The sequence below is a fragment of the Actinia tenebrosa genome, unplaced genomic scaffold (genome assembly GCF_029948245.1).
Source record: "Actinia tenebrosa isolate PJP-AT-01 unplaced genomic scaffold, QUT_ActTen_1.0 PGA_scaffold2__45_contigs__length_23673736, whole genome shotgun sequence".
Lineage (NCBI taxonomy): Eukaryota > Metazoa > Cnidaria > Anthozoa > Actiniaria > Actiniidae > Actinia > Actinia tenebrosa.
In genome coordinates, this window is record NW_028292579.1 from 3,805,472 (window position 1) to 3,824,013 (window position 18,542).

At 36.5% G+C, this 18,542-nt stretch overlaps 2 protein-coding genes across 2 annotated transcripts in view; both read left to right on the forward strand.

The window, feature by feature from the left end:
- Positions 1–5,187: 5,187 nt before the first annotated feature.
- LOC116302140 (junctophilin-3) lies at positions 5,188–13,797 on the forward strand. Its single transcript, XM_031711361.2, has 2 exons — positions 5,188–5,675; positions 10,628–13,797. Exons 1-2 carry the CDS (start codon positions 5,300–5,302, stop codon positions 11,428–11,430), a joined length of 1,179 nt encoding a protein of 392 aa, XP_031567221.1. The 5' UTR covers positions 5,188–5,299; the 3' UTR covers positions 11,431–13,797.
- A 4,366-nt stretch (positions 13,798–18,163) lies between these two features.
- The window catches only part of LOC116302109 (axonemal central pair apparatus protein HYDIN), a 53,335-nt gene continuing 52,956 nt past the window's right edge, over positions 18,164–18,542 (forward strand). The window contains exon 1 of the mRNA XM_031711317.2: positions 18,164–18,435. Coding sequence (XP_031567177.2) covers positions 18,283–18,435 — 153 coding nt within the window. The 5' untranslated portion in view covers positions 18,164–18,282. The remainder of the gene's footprint in view (positions 18,436–18,542) is intronic.

Below are 18,542 nucleotides of genomic sequence, written 5' to 3' on the forward strand. Positions count from 1 at the left end.
AGATCATGTATCATCTTGGCTTTGTGCAAACAAACTAACTTTAAACGTCATTAAGTCAGAATTCATGTTAATAGGCTCTAGACAGAGATTATCTGCTTTCCGCGAGGAGGATGTAACTCTGTCTATAAATGGCCTCAACTTGAAAAAAACCAAGGAAACAAAATGTCTTGGAGTACAGATAGATAATAATCTGACTTGGTGCCGTCATATAGAAAATATCAAGAAGAAAATTTCATGTAATTTATCCATCATTAAGAAAATTAAGCCCTTACTAAACAAAGACTGCCTTAACAAATTGTGCAAGGCAATAGTTGAACCATATTTTAACTACTGCTGTCTTGTTTGGGATGGTTTTGATGAAATATTAGCAGAAAAATTACAGAAATTACAAAATCGTGCTGCGCGCATAATTACTGGAGCACCATACACCAGTGTACGGACAAACGATATATTTAAAGACCTTGGTTGGGTGCCATTAGCTGAATGCAGATTACAGCAGAAAGCTGTAATGATGTTTAAAATTGTTCATCACTACACATCCATCACCACTACACATCCATCATCACTACACATCCATCATCGCTACGCATCCATCATCGCTACACATCCATCATCACTACACATCCATCATCACTACACATCCATCATCGCTACGCATCCATCATCGCTACACATCCATCATCGCTACACATCCATCATCACTACACATCCATCATCGCTACGCATCCATCATCGCTACACATCCATCATCGCTACACATCCATCATCACTACACATCCATCATCACTACACATCCATCATCGCTACGCATCCATCATCGCTACGCATCCATCATCACTACACATCCATCATCACTACCCATCCATCATCACTACCCATCCATCATCACTACGCATCCATCATCGCTACGCATCCATCATCACTACCCATCCATCACCACTACACATCCATCACCACTACTCATCCATCATCACTACACATCCATCACCACTACACATCCATCATCACTACACATCCATCATCGCTACACATCCATCATCACTACACATCCATCATCGCTACACATTCATCACCACTACACATCCATCACCACTACACATCCATCATCACTACACATCCATCATCACTACACATCCATCATCACTACACATCCATCATCACTACACATCCATCATCGCTACACATCCATCATCGCTACACATCCATCATCGCTACACATCCATCATCTCTACACATCCATCATCGCTACACATCCATCATCGCTACACATCCATCATCGCTACACATCCATCATCGCTACGCATCCATCACCACTACACATCCATCACCACTACACATCCATCACCACTACACATCCATCATCACTACACATCCATCATCGCTACGCATCCATCATCGCTGCGCATCCATCATCGCTACACATCCATCATCGCTACACATCCATCATCACTGCGCATCATCACTGCGCATCCATCATCACTGCGCATCCATCATCACTGCGCATCCATCATCACTGCGCATCCATCATCACTGAGCATCCATCATCACTACACATCCATCATCACTGCGCATCCATCATCACTGTGCATCCATCATCACTGCGCATCCATCGTCACTACCCATCCATTACGCATCCATCATCACTACGTATCCATCATCACTGCGGATCCAATTCTGAGTGGGTATCTATTGTTACCATTATCAATGTATAGAATAATAAGCCACAAAAACCCTGGCTCTGTTGCTTAAATTTGAATTCCCCTCTGTCCAGATTGGAGGTAGATATGACAACGTTTTCCCAACAGCTTTCAACAATCCTATCAAGAAATATAAGTTCATCGCTAATAGCATTGACGAACTGGTGAACAATTTTTACGGACGAGCTAAAAACAGTCCAAAAATACAAGCAGAATAAATAGATACTATACAGAATTGTATCTGTTTAAGTCTAGTTGAAAGCTGAGGAAATGGAAAGCATTTTGCAATTGCCCTCAGGGCGTCAAAATTCGTGAAAAAATATTTTTGAAAGAAAACGTCATCGACGCTTATGCTTGTTCTTGATGTTAATTGTGATATTTATGTCACGTACCACCTATTACGCTCTTAAAATATCAGATTATATTGAAGGGATTTAAAGAAGTTAAACGGGCGTATTATGATAGATGAGGCGGTAAGCCGTGTGGGATGTGCTCGGATATCAAATAAGAACATGCGTAATAGATAAATTACGAGCCTTATAAACTGAAGAACAGTGCCATACAATCCTTTCACAACTTCAAGTCGTGTAAAAAATGAGCCAGCTCAACTAGAAACCGTGGACGTATTATGATTAGACTTTAGTATATTTCTCGCATGTGTCGTTCCACAATTCAAACATTCTGGAGTCAAATTAAGCTTTCGTGGTATGTTTATTTTTGGAGCAGAGCTTCTTTGGCTTGAAAGAGTTTGTACGTCTCTCCCTTGACGCGAGGGGTTTCTTTGGATTTTCAGATTTCCTCCCTAAACTAAGCCTTACAAAAGGTAAATTTCTGCGAGTGAGACGTGCCCTGACTAAGATCAGCCCAGAGGTTGTTTCAGGGCTCTATGAAATTTGGAAAGTTACCATTCCGTGTTGGCGCTGGCAAGGTAAATGTGATTTCACGCGCAAACATTAGGTCATCTGAAGTCGCCGATTCCATGACCGTGAGGGTGTGTTTAATAGTCTTTCAATTATCTCAAATGCCGTGGTTGGATCAACGAGTGTCACGGATGATTCCGTAGCTTGCCGCGGCTTTTTAACTATGCGTGAACTGTTTTAATCGCAAAGAACAGCAGCTCACGATCTTTGATCAGGTAGACTAGTGTCACACAGCATCCCTTTTTTTTCGTTCTTCTTTCCTCTTTTTATATCAAATATCCTGCTTCCTTGTAATACATCTGTCAGTCCATCTTTAGTTTCTACATTTATAGTCGAGAATCGCAGTTTATGATTACTACTCTGCCCAGTAGACCTAGGCTCAGTCTCCAGCCGTCGGGGTTTCGCCCGCGATAGTAGACCCGAGGATATATGTTTTTATTTTTTATCGCCTTCTTAACATCTGTAATGTTAATCGCAATTGCAGTTCGAATAGACCACGTGATCCAATGTTGTACCACGTGGGCAAGTTTTTCACACCACGTGATAAAAACTTGAATGCATTTCAGTCACGTGGTGTAAACATTATTCACGTGGTATAACTTTGGATCACGTTGTCTATTGTGAATATACTTGCGTAAAACATAAAAATAAAAAATGCCTCGGTCTACTGAAGAGAGTGGTAATTTTTTTTTTAAAGTTTCTGAGAGACCAGAATCAAACTCATCCATATTCCCTTCACCAAGAACGTATATTTTTCTCTCTCTAAAACACTCTCCCTCCTCTCTGGCCTCTAATTATTGCGCCTTTCCATAATTTGCAAAATATTTATAGGGGTTTCGGTTTAAAATGAATAGATTAAGATTCTATCGCTCTACTTTTTCAAAAAGAAACAAGAAAAACAGAAAAACCATGATTAAACTTTTTCATTGCTTTATTAAGGGTTTCTAAATTTTAACTTACGCTGTCCAATCAGATCGCCAAAATGTGAAGCCAGTTGATAGTTAGGGTAGTGTAGTGTAGTTTTCCATCACGTGAAAACCCTTCTGAGTGCCGCGTTATACTACGCGTGTGACATCTGCCAACGTTTCCAGATTCAAAGCATTTTGGTCCCAATAACATCGATGTTCGAGAAAAATCCATAGCTAACATCTAGAATCGATGTTATCTACACAATATCTCTCTATCAATTACCCTAAACTACAATAAAAGAACTTAGCTTCAACGTAGGCGTTCAATATCCTTTGTCATTAAAAAACCCACCAACTTTAGATTAAAACGCGACTGTACGTCATGTTGATTGCATATCTACTGCATAACAATCCACGCCAAGGAAAATGTAGTAAAAAAAAAAACAAAGACGGTTCTCTATGTATGCATTAAACACTAGGATGGCCTACTCAATTGAAAGTAATGTTCCTGCGAGTCCTATGTTTTATAGATTATTATTACTTTTAGTTTTTCGGTACTAGTAAAAAAAACTACGGTTTTTCTTTCCTTCTGTTTTATTTTTTCGCTAAATTTTGTATCATATTCTAGTAGAACTTCATTCCTCAAATATTTTTTTTCTCGACCCGTGTGTTTAAATAAATCTTGATTTTCTTGCTTGATTATTACAATTTTGACGCATTGAAATTATTAGGAACTGTCACAAATAAAAACATTCAATAAAATGACCAATGCATCAATATTATAGTGATTTAAAAAATATGTTCTAACCGGGCCAGAACCATGAATGACAAAATGTGTACTGAATGATAGCTAACGCTAAGAGAAGGAATTTCTAAGGCTCGAATACATCAATAGATAAAACAATAAATAATGCTATCTAAAGCTCGCAAAAAACGTCTGCTTTTGCTATCTTAGAGATTCGAATGATCGTTAATGCGTGGATCGCTCTATTACACTCTTTTTCATTATCTCGGCGTTGTATTACAGTGATCTTAATAGTGCAATTAGAAATCTCTCAGGTCTCTCCCGGTAGGCTTTTCTCAGAGTCCTCAATCCTCATGCTATCGTTCAAGTCAAGTAATTATGATATCATAGGGGTAATCTTTATTCGAAAACCCGCACAACGTCATAGACAATGGCAACAAATGTATCTGAATGTCACGCAAATCGGCTCTGGGGGAGAAAAGTACTAGTTTCGACCATCTGTGCGTCTTAGTAAAATCTTGTATGGAACAAATGCTATAAAGATCTTCTTATATTATCGCTGGTACAATCTTCGTACGTTAGGAACGATTAAAATAATCTTGGGTTAATGTGAGAAAGTAGTACGAAGAACAGAAATTAGGGAACTTTTGAAGGCCATGGTCATCGAAAATTATGCCTTCTTCATCCTGTTGTATCGCACAAAAAAAATTTTCAATGTAATTGATTTTTCTTAGCATTAGCAATCTCCCACGTTTAGCATTAATGAAATCTAAAATACAGGAAACTAGGAGTTGATTCTTAGCAGTTTTTCACGTCATTGTACTACAATTTTATTCGCGGTAAAAAAGGGTCAAATGCCGGAGTGAGATTGGAGACAATCAATGACGCAAACGATTAGCGGTTAGTCGAAGAGAGTATGCGTACACCCTGTATAAACCCTTTCGTTGAAAACATTCCGTATGGATGTTTGTGGAGTTTAGCCAGATAGAAATAGAGTCAATAACAAAGCTATGCTTGGTATAACAAACTATGAGCGGTGGCAGATTTGATTTTGATGATGGAGGAACGTACTGCGGCGAATGGAGAAACGGCAAAGCCCATGGATACGGTATATGTACAGGGCCAAAAGGACAAGCTAGGTATGAAGGTAGTTGGCACAATGGCTTCGAAGCTAGTGGGGTATATGTTTGGCCGAATGGACATAGATATGAAGGAGAATGGTGTAATGGTCGCCGACATGGACTTGGCGTAGAAATCCGAGGGAAGTGGACTTATCAAGGAGAGTGGGAAGAAGGCTTTAAAGTAAGATATGGAGTTCAGAAATGTGAAAGTGGTGCAAAATACGAAGGGAGTTGGACCTCTGGACTGCAAGAAGGATATGGAATCGAAATCTATGCCGATGGCGGTGAGTTAAAGTTATCTTTTCGCTTATTAAATAAGTTCCTGTACTAAGACTTTGCTACAGATTCCTCAGATATTTACCTTCGAAGCCAACGAAGAAGGACGCAAGCAGCGTGAGTTAAAGCATATCTAACATGTTCACAGCCTGTCTACTAAGGACGGCTAATTTTGAAAACTTGAAGATAAACATTGCTTATTTTTTACTCCATTCGGGTTCGTTGAGTTATATTTGAGAGTCCGATCTCTAGGATTCGTAGTTATATATTCAGTGAACTTTGAGCTAGAATTTCGTGTGTTTTTGAAGTGGTTAAAATCAATCAGCTTAAAGCAACTATGTTCATTTCACTTGAAATGAATTAACTCTCAACTTGTCAAATTTTTGACATCAATATGGCTTAATTTTCGCTTACGATAATAAGTTTTATATTTATTAAGCTATTGATTTCTCGAACATGTTTTCAAAGTTGCTACATATAACGAGATTCATCAAAAGGATCGGGTAAAAAATTAAGTTATTTGAAGAAGCTCAAATCAGACTGCCTCAGAAAATGTAAGCTTGTATTATAAACTCGCACGAGACACGTTCATAACCTCATATTTATTTAGTTTATTGAGCTTACTATGTTTTTGTATTGGAAGTCGATAGAAGTCTTGCTTCTTTACGCTGTTTATATTCTCAAAGCTGTTATCTTTCGATGCACTATCATGTTTTCCTATGTTTTGCGAGTATACTTTCAACTTAATTAAGCTTAATAAATAATTATTACAATACAAGTATCAAGTTAGAGATGACATTTCCTTCTACACTACGAATGATGTTTTTTTATTTTACCGTCGGCTTAGCGAAACACTTCTGTATTCTATTTTGGTCTCTTCGCCAAAGCTAATTATTATTTGTACAGACAGATGTCCTTAAAAACACAAAAGCTGTTCTTAAATGTTTCAGAAACCTTACTCAGCTATCATTTATTCGTTATGCTGAATGTATTGGTAAGGCTTTGGTATACTATCTATATCCGGGAACTCATTTCAGTGTATAAACCGAACCGTAATCTTCGTTCTGCATCACAAGTTCTTCTATCAGCACATTCTTATAATCTTAAATCTTATGGTCATCGCTCCTTCTCTGTGGCTGCTCCTGAACTCTGGAACTCACTTCCAATATCTCTCCGAAATGCATCAAGTCTAGCCTCATTCAAAACTGAACTTAAAACTTATCTCTTCAAATTAGCATATTCTTTGTAAATAATTTTATTTTGTCGTTGTCTTTGTCGTTTGCTTACTAGCGCTTAGAACAGATTTGTATTTGCGCTTTATAAATAAATATTATTATTATTATTATTATTACTCCTTATCACTGTTTGGTCTCGAAATCAGTTCATGTATTGAGCTCGAATGTGGAATGAAACATAATTATTTCTCTAAGAATAAACAATTGCCCTCTATTATTCTAACCAGGTCTGTCTGCCTATCATTATATAAATGTACTCCAATTTGTTAGACCAAAAATTTATCCTTTTGGACTCTTTTAATGTTAATTTATATTTCCACTTTTATTAGCTTAGCCCTGAAAACAATTTTAAAATGCTTCTAAAATTAAAACAGTGTAGATTATGTTTATATCTGAAGATTATTATTCCTATAAGTCTAAAAGGTTCTCTGTAATTTTGCATCAGCTTTACTTTGGAATCTGCTTGAATATTCAAAAAAATGATCTATACTTATAAGCTGTTTCGATTGTTTGTAAGAGCTCAACTCTCTCGGGTGTTCCAATTTTCTTTTCCTCCACAATTTTGGACTTAATTTTTCCAGTGTTTAGAATGCCTTCCATTTATCTACTTTGGAATCTGCTTGAATATTCAAAAAAATGGTCTATACTTATAAGCTGTTTCGATTGTTTGTAAGAGCTCAACTCTCTCGGGTGTTCCAATTTTCTTTTCCTCCACAATTTTGGACTTAATTTTTCCAGTGTTTAGAATGCCTTCCATTTATCTACTTTGGAATCTGCTTGAATATTCAAAAAAATGGTCTATACTTATAAGCTGTTTCGATTGTTTGTAAGAGCTCAACTCTCTCAGGTGTTCCAATTTTCTTTTCCTCCACAATTTTGGACTTAATTTTTCCAGTGTTTAGAATGCCTTCCATTTATCTACTTTGGAATCTGCTTGAATATTCAAAAAAATGGTCTATACTTATAAGCTGTTTCGATTGTTTGTAAGAGCTCAACTCTCTCGGGTGTTCCAATTTTCTTTTCCTCCACAATTTTGGACTTAATTTTTCCAGTGTTTAGAATGCCTTCCATTTATCTAAGCATATTATCAATGAAGCAATAGAGGGGCAATTAAGAGTTTTTATGTATTCCATGTACAAATTCCATCTTTCGGTCAATATTTCACACCAAAGTTAGACATTTCTTTGTTACTGAAATTTTTATATTTGAATGATTCTCTGTTGAAGTATGTACTCTCACCATATGATTTCAAAAAAAAAGGGTTTTTTTAGATTATATATACACATCAGGTACATATTTGTATATGTTCTCTCTCAATCTCTCTGTTTTGGATCAAATGTCTTTGTCTTCAAGGCATGCACTAGTACATTGTTTCATAAATCCAAACTCGTAATAATCTTAGGGTTTAACAATACAGTCCTAGCTAAATACAAATATTATTGCTTAAGGTCTTAGAAAATATACAATGTAGGTCATATTATACATAAACAACCCTTCTTGAAGGCTTTTCGAAGATGTCTGCCGGTTGAAGACATGTCTTAATCGTTGTTGTTGCAGTTGATATTAGAGGATGCAATTATAGAAATAGTATACACAAGCAAGTTTTATCCAATGACAGGTCTGTTCTGTACACCATATAATTTTTCCTCAGAACTGTCGCATACAACATGCTTACATCAAGTTTAGCTACCACTAGTAGTTGTAAGCAAGTTGTGCGGTCGATTTACCCGAAGCAATTCTTTTCATCAGCATGTACATGTTGCGTGCGACAGTCACGACGAAGAATTCTACCATGTAAATCAGCTAAGGAAAAATGAGTGCTGTGTATCAAGCTTTTATCATGTTTCAGGCTTCGATCTGAGATAGCCATGCCCTGACTTAGATCACCCCAGAGGTTGTTTCAGAGTTTGATCTGTGAGTTAGCCATGTCTGACTTGATCAGCCTAGAGGTTGTTTCAGGGTATAGGTAAAGTTTTGAAGTCATGTTTTATTACTCACTCAAAGATTCTAGCTAGTGTACTTCTTGCTCATATAGTTTGTATTTTGAAATATAAACACTGATATCATGATCAGCTGTCCATTATGTTTTTATTAGTGGCTTGCTGTAAGAGTATATATCAAGCACAGTAATAAAAATAACAGCATGAATTGATTCACATGGCTCTTACCAATCACTTGCATGTGGCTAGTCAATTTTGTCACCATTCTTATTAATTAACAGGTTTTAAAAGCATCGTTTTTCAAGTTTTACATTCCTTACATTGCAGTTGACTTTCACAAATAATATTTGCTAGCTTAAGGAAGGCTAAACCTCATGCAAAATGAGTCTTATCTAGTCTATAAGTCAAGGAACCCATTTTCAAGTGTGACTACTGCGTGTGCACATGCATTGATGTCTGCTTTTGATCATGTAGTTTCAGAAATAGCTTTCTCTCCCATAAAGGGGCATGGCAATTTCCTAGGAATCTTTAAGAAGTTGAAAGGGTCTAAAGAGAGCTAGTATGATCTATTACTATAGCAGGGTTTAACATTTTCTCCAATCTAGGCCGGCTATGCTTGGATATTTACTACACTTCGCCATGTTGAAAAGACCTTCTATTAATTTTTTTTTTAATAACAGCACTTAAATTGCAAACGTGACATGATTTTGGTGCTTTTAGCCCCATCTCTCAAAACTTCAACATTGTTTATTATGATTTCTGGCTGAAGCCAAAATCCAGTTGTACTGGTGGACTTATAATGTTTATAGAAATTGCCATTTAAACAATACCTTTTTTCACTTCACTTCGTTGTTTTTTCTGTTATTTTTCTAGTTGAAAGCTTAAATTATAGCCCTCCAAAACAAATTCTGTCATTGTTCATCCAGCTATAGAGGTTATACGTCATCATGGCTTTAATGCCTACTTTTTCAATTCCACATCTCGAAATTTAAAAAATACCCTGGGGAACTTGTGTCTGTTGTACAGCTGTGGAAATTTCAGACAGAACTGTCATCCTAATACAAGTGTGGTTACACATCACTTGTTCTAAAGCAATGAATACTGCACCATAAGTGCATGTCTTTACTCAATATTCATCATTGTATTTAGTACAAGTACAAATGAAAACATTCCAAAATGCCTGTTTATGTATACTTTAAGTAGCTGGAGAACTAGCTAGAGAAAATGCCTCCCATTATAGAGTTATTAAGTTATTGCATGTTTCTGGGTTCAACTGGCAACAAAAACCATTAAAACTGTTTTCAATGATTTAACGTCCATCTCAAACAATAATTGTTTTAGATGGAGGTTAAATTGTTGAAAACATTTTTTTAGTGGTTTTTGCTTCATGACAGGGTTTGGGCTAAATAAAATGGCTTCTCAATGGCCAGAGATGATGACTGGCTGTTAAATCGGACTGATGAACTTATGACCAGAGAAATGAAGGAATGGAAAAGATAAATAAAAGAAATGACCGAATGAGATGAATTAAGGAAATAACTGAGTAAGGTGAATGAGATGAATGCAGCGGAAATTAATGATTGGAATGAATGAATGAACAGATGGATGGATGGATGGATGGATGGATGGATGAATAAATGAAGAAAGAAATGAATGAAATGAATGAATGAATAACATGATTGAATATTTGAAATGATTGAATAAAGTAAACGAATGAATGGAAATATGAATAAATCGATTAAAATGAATGAATGAATCATTAATATAATTTATTTTTTTCCATAGGATATTATTATGGACAATGGAAAACAGGAATGAGATCTGGTTATGGAATCCGCAGTATTAGACGTGAACCAAAAGATTACTATACAAACATTACACGTTCTTGTTCCAGACAGTCGAACAACAGTGCCGAAGCTGCTAATGGCATTTTGCCACTAAAGGATAAAAAATCCAAAGGCGACAAGAAAAACAAAAGTGATAACCCTGATCTGCCGTCACCTAAATCTGGTAGTGAAAGTGATAATGCTAGTCAGTCTGAATCAATGAATAGTAGTGGATCTATTCAGATAGGTGTGGATGGTGAGGCCACTTTAGAGGAACCCCAGAAGCCAGCACCAGTAAAGCTTGTACGAGAGCTGTATAAAGGGGAATGGAAAAACGATAAACGTCATGGATATGGATTACTAGAAACTTCTGATGGCTTCAAATATATTGGTCAATGGAGTGAAAACATGCGGCATGGACTGGGCATTGCTAGTTACCCTGACAATACAAAATTGGAGGGAGAGTTTTCCAATGATGTGTTTGTGTCTAGTATCAAAAAGCAGAGCTCTATTAAGTCCCTTGTGACTCGATTTAAGCAGCGCTTGCAGATTGCCTGTGAGGCTGCCATTCAGGCTGGAGATATATCAGTGCAGAAGTCACATATGTCATTGTCGAGGGCTGCTGCAGCTAGGGATCGAGCATTGGAAGCAGGTGCTGCAGGTGAGCGAGCAAGACAGGAGGCAGTCATTGCCAAGAGAAGAGCAAGGGATCTCATCCAGAGGACTCCAAATAGTCTAAATGTCCCTATACCAAAGGATTAGCACTTGTGGATCTTAAAGCCCTCTTGAATGTTAGATGCATATATATGCTCATTAAATTGCCTAGAGGAATGGCATCAATGTCAACATTTATTGATCCTTATCAATATCGATTAACGACCTTTCCTCAAGAAACTGCAAGCAAAGCAGGTTTAACCTGAACTTCAAGCCTGCAAGAAGACAGCTCAAACTTGGAGCTAGTGAACACAGTCGTTTTAATAAAGACAGCCATATATATGAGGCTGAGTGTCATGTTAATGGGTACAAAAGACCTTTACCCTTTATCTAATTTGATACAGAGAGCATTTATATGGTATTTACTACCGGTAAGTGCATTTAAATACTCTGCTTCCATATCTGATCCAAGATAATTTTTGTATTCTATTTTTCATTATAATTATGCTATTCAATCGATACTGGATTGACCTTGACTTAACTTGTAAAGAAGTGATATAAATAGTTCATTTATTGAAGTACTTTGGCAAGATTATGACAGTTGCTATGACAGCGTGTCTAAATATAATCTTTTGCTTATTAACCACTGTACATTGAAAAAACTTTAAGCTTTTATTTAGACGCTTATTAAAAAAACTAAAGAGATTACTTAAAACGTTTATCCTTAAAAATTAACAACAGCTTTCAATTTTTGCTACATTGGTAGATGCATTCTTTTAGAAGTAGTAAAATTAATCATGGAAAATCGAAAAGTGAAGAGTTTTGAAAAGTTTGCAATTTTCCTCGTCATTTTGTGCAAACAATATTAAATAATTGACCAAGTTTTATAGTTAGATTTTGTACCATGAGTCGGAACCGTGCTTTTATGTGTTTAGAAAGCTGCTTCTGGTAGTTTAATAAGGAAGATGATGATGGGGATGATGGCTACTTTAAGCATTTAGTGAAGTTAATCCAAACTATTGCAACCCTTTAATTGAAAATTAAGCTATCGTTTTAAGGCAAATTTCGACAAATATTTAGTTCTTGTAGGACAAAAGATTTTGAGTAAGAATCCTTTTTTTTTCTCGAAGTCTCTCGTCTCCATAGAAATCGTTTCCTTAACCTTAACTATTTTTTAATTGGTTTTCCAAGATATGATTGATATATTTAAAGATTTCTAATATATATTAAAAGATAAGGATTTCGGGATTATTTTGATTTACAGAGAAAAGATGAATCTCTAGAATTTCAGGAAGTATTTCTGTATAGCTTCGTATTTTGTCTAGCGGTCATCTTTGATTATTTCATAGTATTTTTATTGTATTTCCTTATGGTGGTTTTATCATTATTTTCGTGTTCTTTATTTACGATAAACGAATGTTTTATGTAAGACTTAACTACGAAACGTTTGGTTTGCGGTATGATGAAGAGAAAACAGAAAACAATAGAAATAAAATGCGAACGAAAAAGTGACAACATCTGATGTCGCCAAAGGCGTATTCAAAACCAAACGAATCAAAATTAATTGCATTTTTTCAACATCGTTTTTATTTTAAAATGACATTTTCAGGTTATCTTTGCAGACCTAGTAGCATAATGACTCTTCAAATCTGGCTTTACGGTACTGTTTACTCCACTTTGACGGTTGAATTCCTTTGATAATATTTCGTTTGTAGAATAAGAACCTAAAAACGAGAATTTCCTTAAATTGACTGAATTCTAAAGCGCAGCTTTCTTATCGTACTATATCCGACCTTGACATTAACTCAATAGCTTTTGTTCTAGCTATAATTATTTTTTTTCGGTGGATATTTGATAGATAAAGTGGTTTGTATATAACTAGCCTTTTGCATTAGAGATCGATGAGGATTGGATCAAGTGCTCTCGTGTCAAAAGGCATCCAAATTTTATATCATTTTATTTATTAATATTAATATTATTTTGCGATGCTTCGTTGCATTAATTTCTGTTTTGAGTAGACCAAAAAAAAAAGCTTATTTAAAGCTTGTCATTTTTTCTCGGCCTTAGAAGTGCGCCTAAGTGATCTAGTCGCTAAGTAGTCGCTATTTTGTTAAGCGCTTGCTGGAAAATAAAATCTGTATTCATTAGCGATTCAATTTTGTCTAATTCAAAAATATCTCCTAGGGCCGAGAAACCAAATGTGTAGACAAATAAAAACTTCGGTTTTTAGGGATTCAAGTGCACTTGGTTCCTCTCCTTAGGTCATTCAGTACGAAAATTTAGCAAAATGAATTTGGTTAGCGTTTGAAACCGCATTGTATGTATAAAGTCTTGGAGCATTGGTTATATTATACCTTGTCTAAAACTTCAAAATGTAATATCTCTTAATAGTAACTTTTGCAAGAACTGAAATATGTCTTTATTTTTGTACGAACTCTTGTAAAATGATATTAAAGGACAAAGCTATTTTTGCAACTTTAGTGGTTTTCTTCATGCTACACAGTTTGGATGGGAAACGTGCCTTGACTCTCAAATGGTTCCCGTATCCAAGTAACGCGTTTGGGGGAAATTCCCAGCCAGCGTGGAAGCCATTTCGCTGCAACAACACGTAGCCCGTGCCCTTAGACGATACAAACCTGGAATTAAATCTAAAGAAGGCATATTTGTGATGAGGGCTTATTCCTCGGTACACTAATCCACTGGTCCATTATTTTTCACCATAGGATTTTTCACCATATCTTAGATTTCTTTACATTCTTTCCTCTGGACAATCGGGCCAAAGTAATGACAATCCACTTATTTCGTATTTCAGATAACATCTTATTCCCTTGAGCAAAACATATTATTTCTTTGATAACTGCCGTTAAACAAAGTAATTTTCTTTATTGCTTAATATCAATCACGTGACTTTTTGGAGTTGACTGGGGGGCAAACAAGCGGTTGACTGGGGGGCAACTAGCGGATGTTAAATCAAAACATCAAAATAAGTCCTCAAACTATTGTGTTTGACTATTTTCACGACATCAAACCAGAAAACAAGAGATCAAAACAACCTCCAGGATTCTACAAGCCATCAAAAAAGAGCTGTTATCGGAAGTGACGTCTATTGATAGCAACCTATTACATGAGAATGAGACTTGACTAGAAAAAATGTTTCAAGAATTTCTACGGTTTTAGCTGATTTTGTTATTTATTTTACTTGGAAATCCCTCGCTCCCTTTCTTTCCCCTTGGTTTGATTTCCTTCCTCTTTCCCTCTATCCCACCCGCACTCCCTTCCTCCTATACACACATGCACTCACAGGGGCTTCCACGTTTCCACGCGCTTTCATTGTAGCTTTTTTAATAGCTATACCCCAAGATTTTATACTAATTGTCTTCCTTTTCAGCTGGTCTTCAGGTTCTTGATTGAAAGCATGCGAGAGGAGTACTTACAAAGTAATGCAGTGGTATCGTCTGATATAATTCTTATGTGAAAAAGACTCGTACGTTTTAGGGTATAAAATCAGTAGTTTGATACGTTCTAAAAAGCTAGCTTGACAAAAAGCTTTTGTAAAACTTTTTACCAGAGTAATTTTACTTGTCCATGTTATACGTTTTTGTCTTACAAAGTTGGCACCAAGCAACAGCGATACTCATCATTCTAATAGTCCCCTTCACGGTTCCCTGCGCCATCTTGGAAGATAGCCGTGCCTTTGCATCGAAGCGAGACGAACGGTGAGATTGCAATGATAGAGACCTTTTTTAGCAGCTTAGACAATTATTCGCATGTCTCTATCATTGCAAGCTCACCGTTCGTCTCGCTTCGATGCAAAGGCGCGGCTATCTTCTATCGCATTTCTGGATCTTTCGCGCGGAAGATGAAAAGATTGATGCGAAAATCCCATACAAGAAATGATGAAAAAAGGAAAAGAAAGTAAAAGGGAAAAATTAAGGAAATTAGTTAAAAAAAGAATGAAAAAAGAAAAAGAAGGGAAAAAAATAAAACAATAGGGAAAGAGAGAATAGGAAAAAAAAAAAAAGTTGAAGAAAGGAAAACTAAACAAAGAAAAAAGCAAATGAAAACTTGAACAAGAAAAAAATCATATACGAATCACAATCCCCATATTCCAAACAGGATCATTTCTGTCATGTTCTTTTCCGACTAACGGAGAAACTTAAAAATAGGAATTGCTAAATTTTCCTTTTTCAATTATTGCATATCGGAAGCCAGATAATACTACGTGATATAGGCCACTTTGGATCTATTTTTATAGAATCTTAATTGAGCACACACCTTTTTTTCTCAACTCTATTCCTTCTAAGTTCTCTGCTTATCGCCTGTGTACAGGAAATTCGATAACCGTGTTAGGATCTATTAAAATCCATATTGAATTATCCCATTATTTTCACACTGAATTTAAAATGGTGTTAAATTGTTACGTGAATGATGTTAGGGGATTATGGCGATTGATTCAGTCGTATAGTCGACATCCTGGTGATCTGATGAAGACTAATTGAAAATGGTATATTATTGAGCCTTACTCTTCTCTTATCGAGATACTTATTCACCAGATATCTATTTCATGTATATGCATATTAGTTCGCGCTAGTTTCAGTCAATAAAACTCATCTATTGAAAAAAAGAAATATTCAGTTTTCCAAGTTTATCGATTCAAATTTGACAGATATCCCGGGGAGGATGGGGATTGGGGGGGAGGGGGGTTGGGGGTACTCTTGCCCGTTTAGGGTAGGGATGTCGGAGAAAAATCGCTGAAATTCATACCCTGTTCCAGAGCAAGATCGCTGAAAATCATACCCTGTTCCGGTATTGCGAAAATGAATACCCTGTTTCAGAGAGGAGAGGGCGTGATTTCATATACCCTGTCCCAGAGCGAGCGCGATTTTATATACCCTGTTCCAGAGTAGAATCACTGAAAACCATACCCTGTTTGGAGGCACTTACGCGTATAAGGAATATAGGGGAGTACCCTCCCCCCCCCCCCCCCCCCCCGGAACAGATATCCATGATTTTTAGATGGTGAGCATATTCTTCTCAAGTCAATGGTCGAGAAGATCTTGGAACTTCAAAAAGAGGGGAAGATTAGGATTAAAGCATATGCAACGAGAGAGACTGGAAACAGAAGACGTGATTGGAAGAATCATAACAAAAAAGTATAAATTGACAGAGGAGTATATGAACGGGAAGAAAACGAGAAGAAAAAGAAAACATGAGTTGAAAGAAAGAACAGGAGAAGGAGAAGAGAAAATGAGAACGAGAAGGAAAATAAGTAAAACAGAGTAAATTGGAGGAAGGGTAAACTGGTGAAAGATGGACAGAAAGGGAATGAACGCCGTTACATTTCTTTGAAAATAAATAACTTGGCATTAAATATATTTCATAATAAGATACATTGGAAGAAAAATGTTTCTCGTATACAATATTACCCTGCATACAACAAACATTATTCTAGATCTCAGTGCAACAAACATTCTTTTAGATCTCAACAAATATTCTGTTCAAATAATAGACAGCTTCTACTTCATACAAATAGAAAAGAAATGTTGCGGGCATGGTCACACGAGCTACAATCATTCTGCAGCAATATTGCACAATATGTTGCGTTCATGTCTAACCGCACGGAAAAATATCTGTGGCGGATCCAGGACTTTAAGAGGGGGGAGGGGGGGGGGTCATTTTTGCAAATCTCGGTATAATAATAATAACGTTCTCTTGCATCATCATTTTTCCCATGAGGCACATCACATGCCTAGGGGCGCTCCTTATAAGGATAACCTATCCATCAGTCCCATTTCATATTAAATCTCATGAGTTAGTACCATACTTTTATTTATTTATTTAAAATATATAAAAAAATCCAAAGTACCAGCCGGGAGGAAGGGGGGGGGGTTCCTTTGCACCCAATGAAACCCACCTAAATCCGCCACAGAATATAAATATATAAAGCGTTATCAAGAGTTTTTAAACAGGTTCACGGATTTGAGTGAGAAGACGTGCTCAGTTTCAGTTTCAGTATTTCATAAAATGTAGTATAATATACAATAGAATACAAATAGCTCAAATTCCTTTTGGCTAGCGGATATTTCCGGTCACTAGTTCAATTTAATTGCATTTAATTTTCTTAAAGTGAAACATCTTGATATTGTATTCTTGAAATTTTTTTGGGGGGTAATGGGAATTTTTCTAATTACTTTTTTGCGTCACACTAAATTTGGCGTTTCCGGCTTTTTACTGACGGACCACGGAGAAACGTTTGGAATCAAAAGTGCGTGTTGTGTGTCCGCAAAAAAAGGTTTAATGAATTAATTAAATTCGAAAATATAGTAGACTGGTATCTGAATGTGTGCGTGATAGGGAGGGGGGCTGAGACTTGAAAATTTAGTGAATATTAGCAAAACGTGAGAGGATAAATTCCCCATCCGCCCTTCTCGCTAGCTTATTCTGTACCCCTTCGTCAAATAAGCTAACTGTGTGGTTTTGCGCTCCCTGCAAGATGTCAGGTGACAATGAAGATTTGGGTTATTTTGACCCGATTTCAACCCTTGGAAAAAGAGACCGCAGTTTTGCAATGAGCAATGAAGTGAGCCGAGGGATAGAATAAGGATGACTTTATTTTTGCACGGGACATTGATGAGCAAAAGACATTCATGTTAGAAAAATGTACGTTTGCATAATGTTGAACAAAATAAGAAAAACAACTCTTGATTTCAACAGTTTGTAGAAAACCAAAGAGTATCGAAAAAACGCGGTTTTCAGCGGACTTTGTAATGATAGAATGCGCTTGCGCATGTCCACTAGTTTCCATGGTAACGAGGAACTACAACTTTGTGAAAATTAAAAATGGCGCTGGATTTGTTTTGCAAACTGTAACAGTTTTTGAGCCAAAATAGCGCCTAAAATGCAACCTTAGCGATACAAAAACGAAGAAAATATAAAGTCGAGGCACTGTAGAAAAGCTTCATGATGCCTCGTTCTTCAGGAAAGTTGCGAGGAGCGGTTGAATCAACTGTCAGGAAGACGTACGGTAACTCAGCTGTGGTTTCTTCTTTCAAAAGCAAAGTTACTCATCCTCGAAACCCAAAACTTGTCAAAACTAGCATCGAAGATGATAAGGTAAGTGAAGGATAGGATTCAGTATATAGCGATCGGTGGAGAAAAATCGTTTTTAAAGAACTTAAATGGTTCATACAAGCTAAGAGCTTACGTTATTAGAACTTGCA

Bases quoted from the DNA above. Each gene is read 5' to 3' on its own strand.
- LOC116302140 (XM_031711361.2), top strand. From the start codon at position 5,300: ATGAGCGGTGGCAGATTTGATTTTGATGATGGAGGAACGTACTGCGGC. The intron at 5,676-10,627 runs GTGAGTTAAAGT...TTTTTTCCATAG, and splicing joins CGAAATCTATGCCGATGGCG to GATATTATTATGGACAATGG.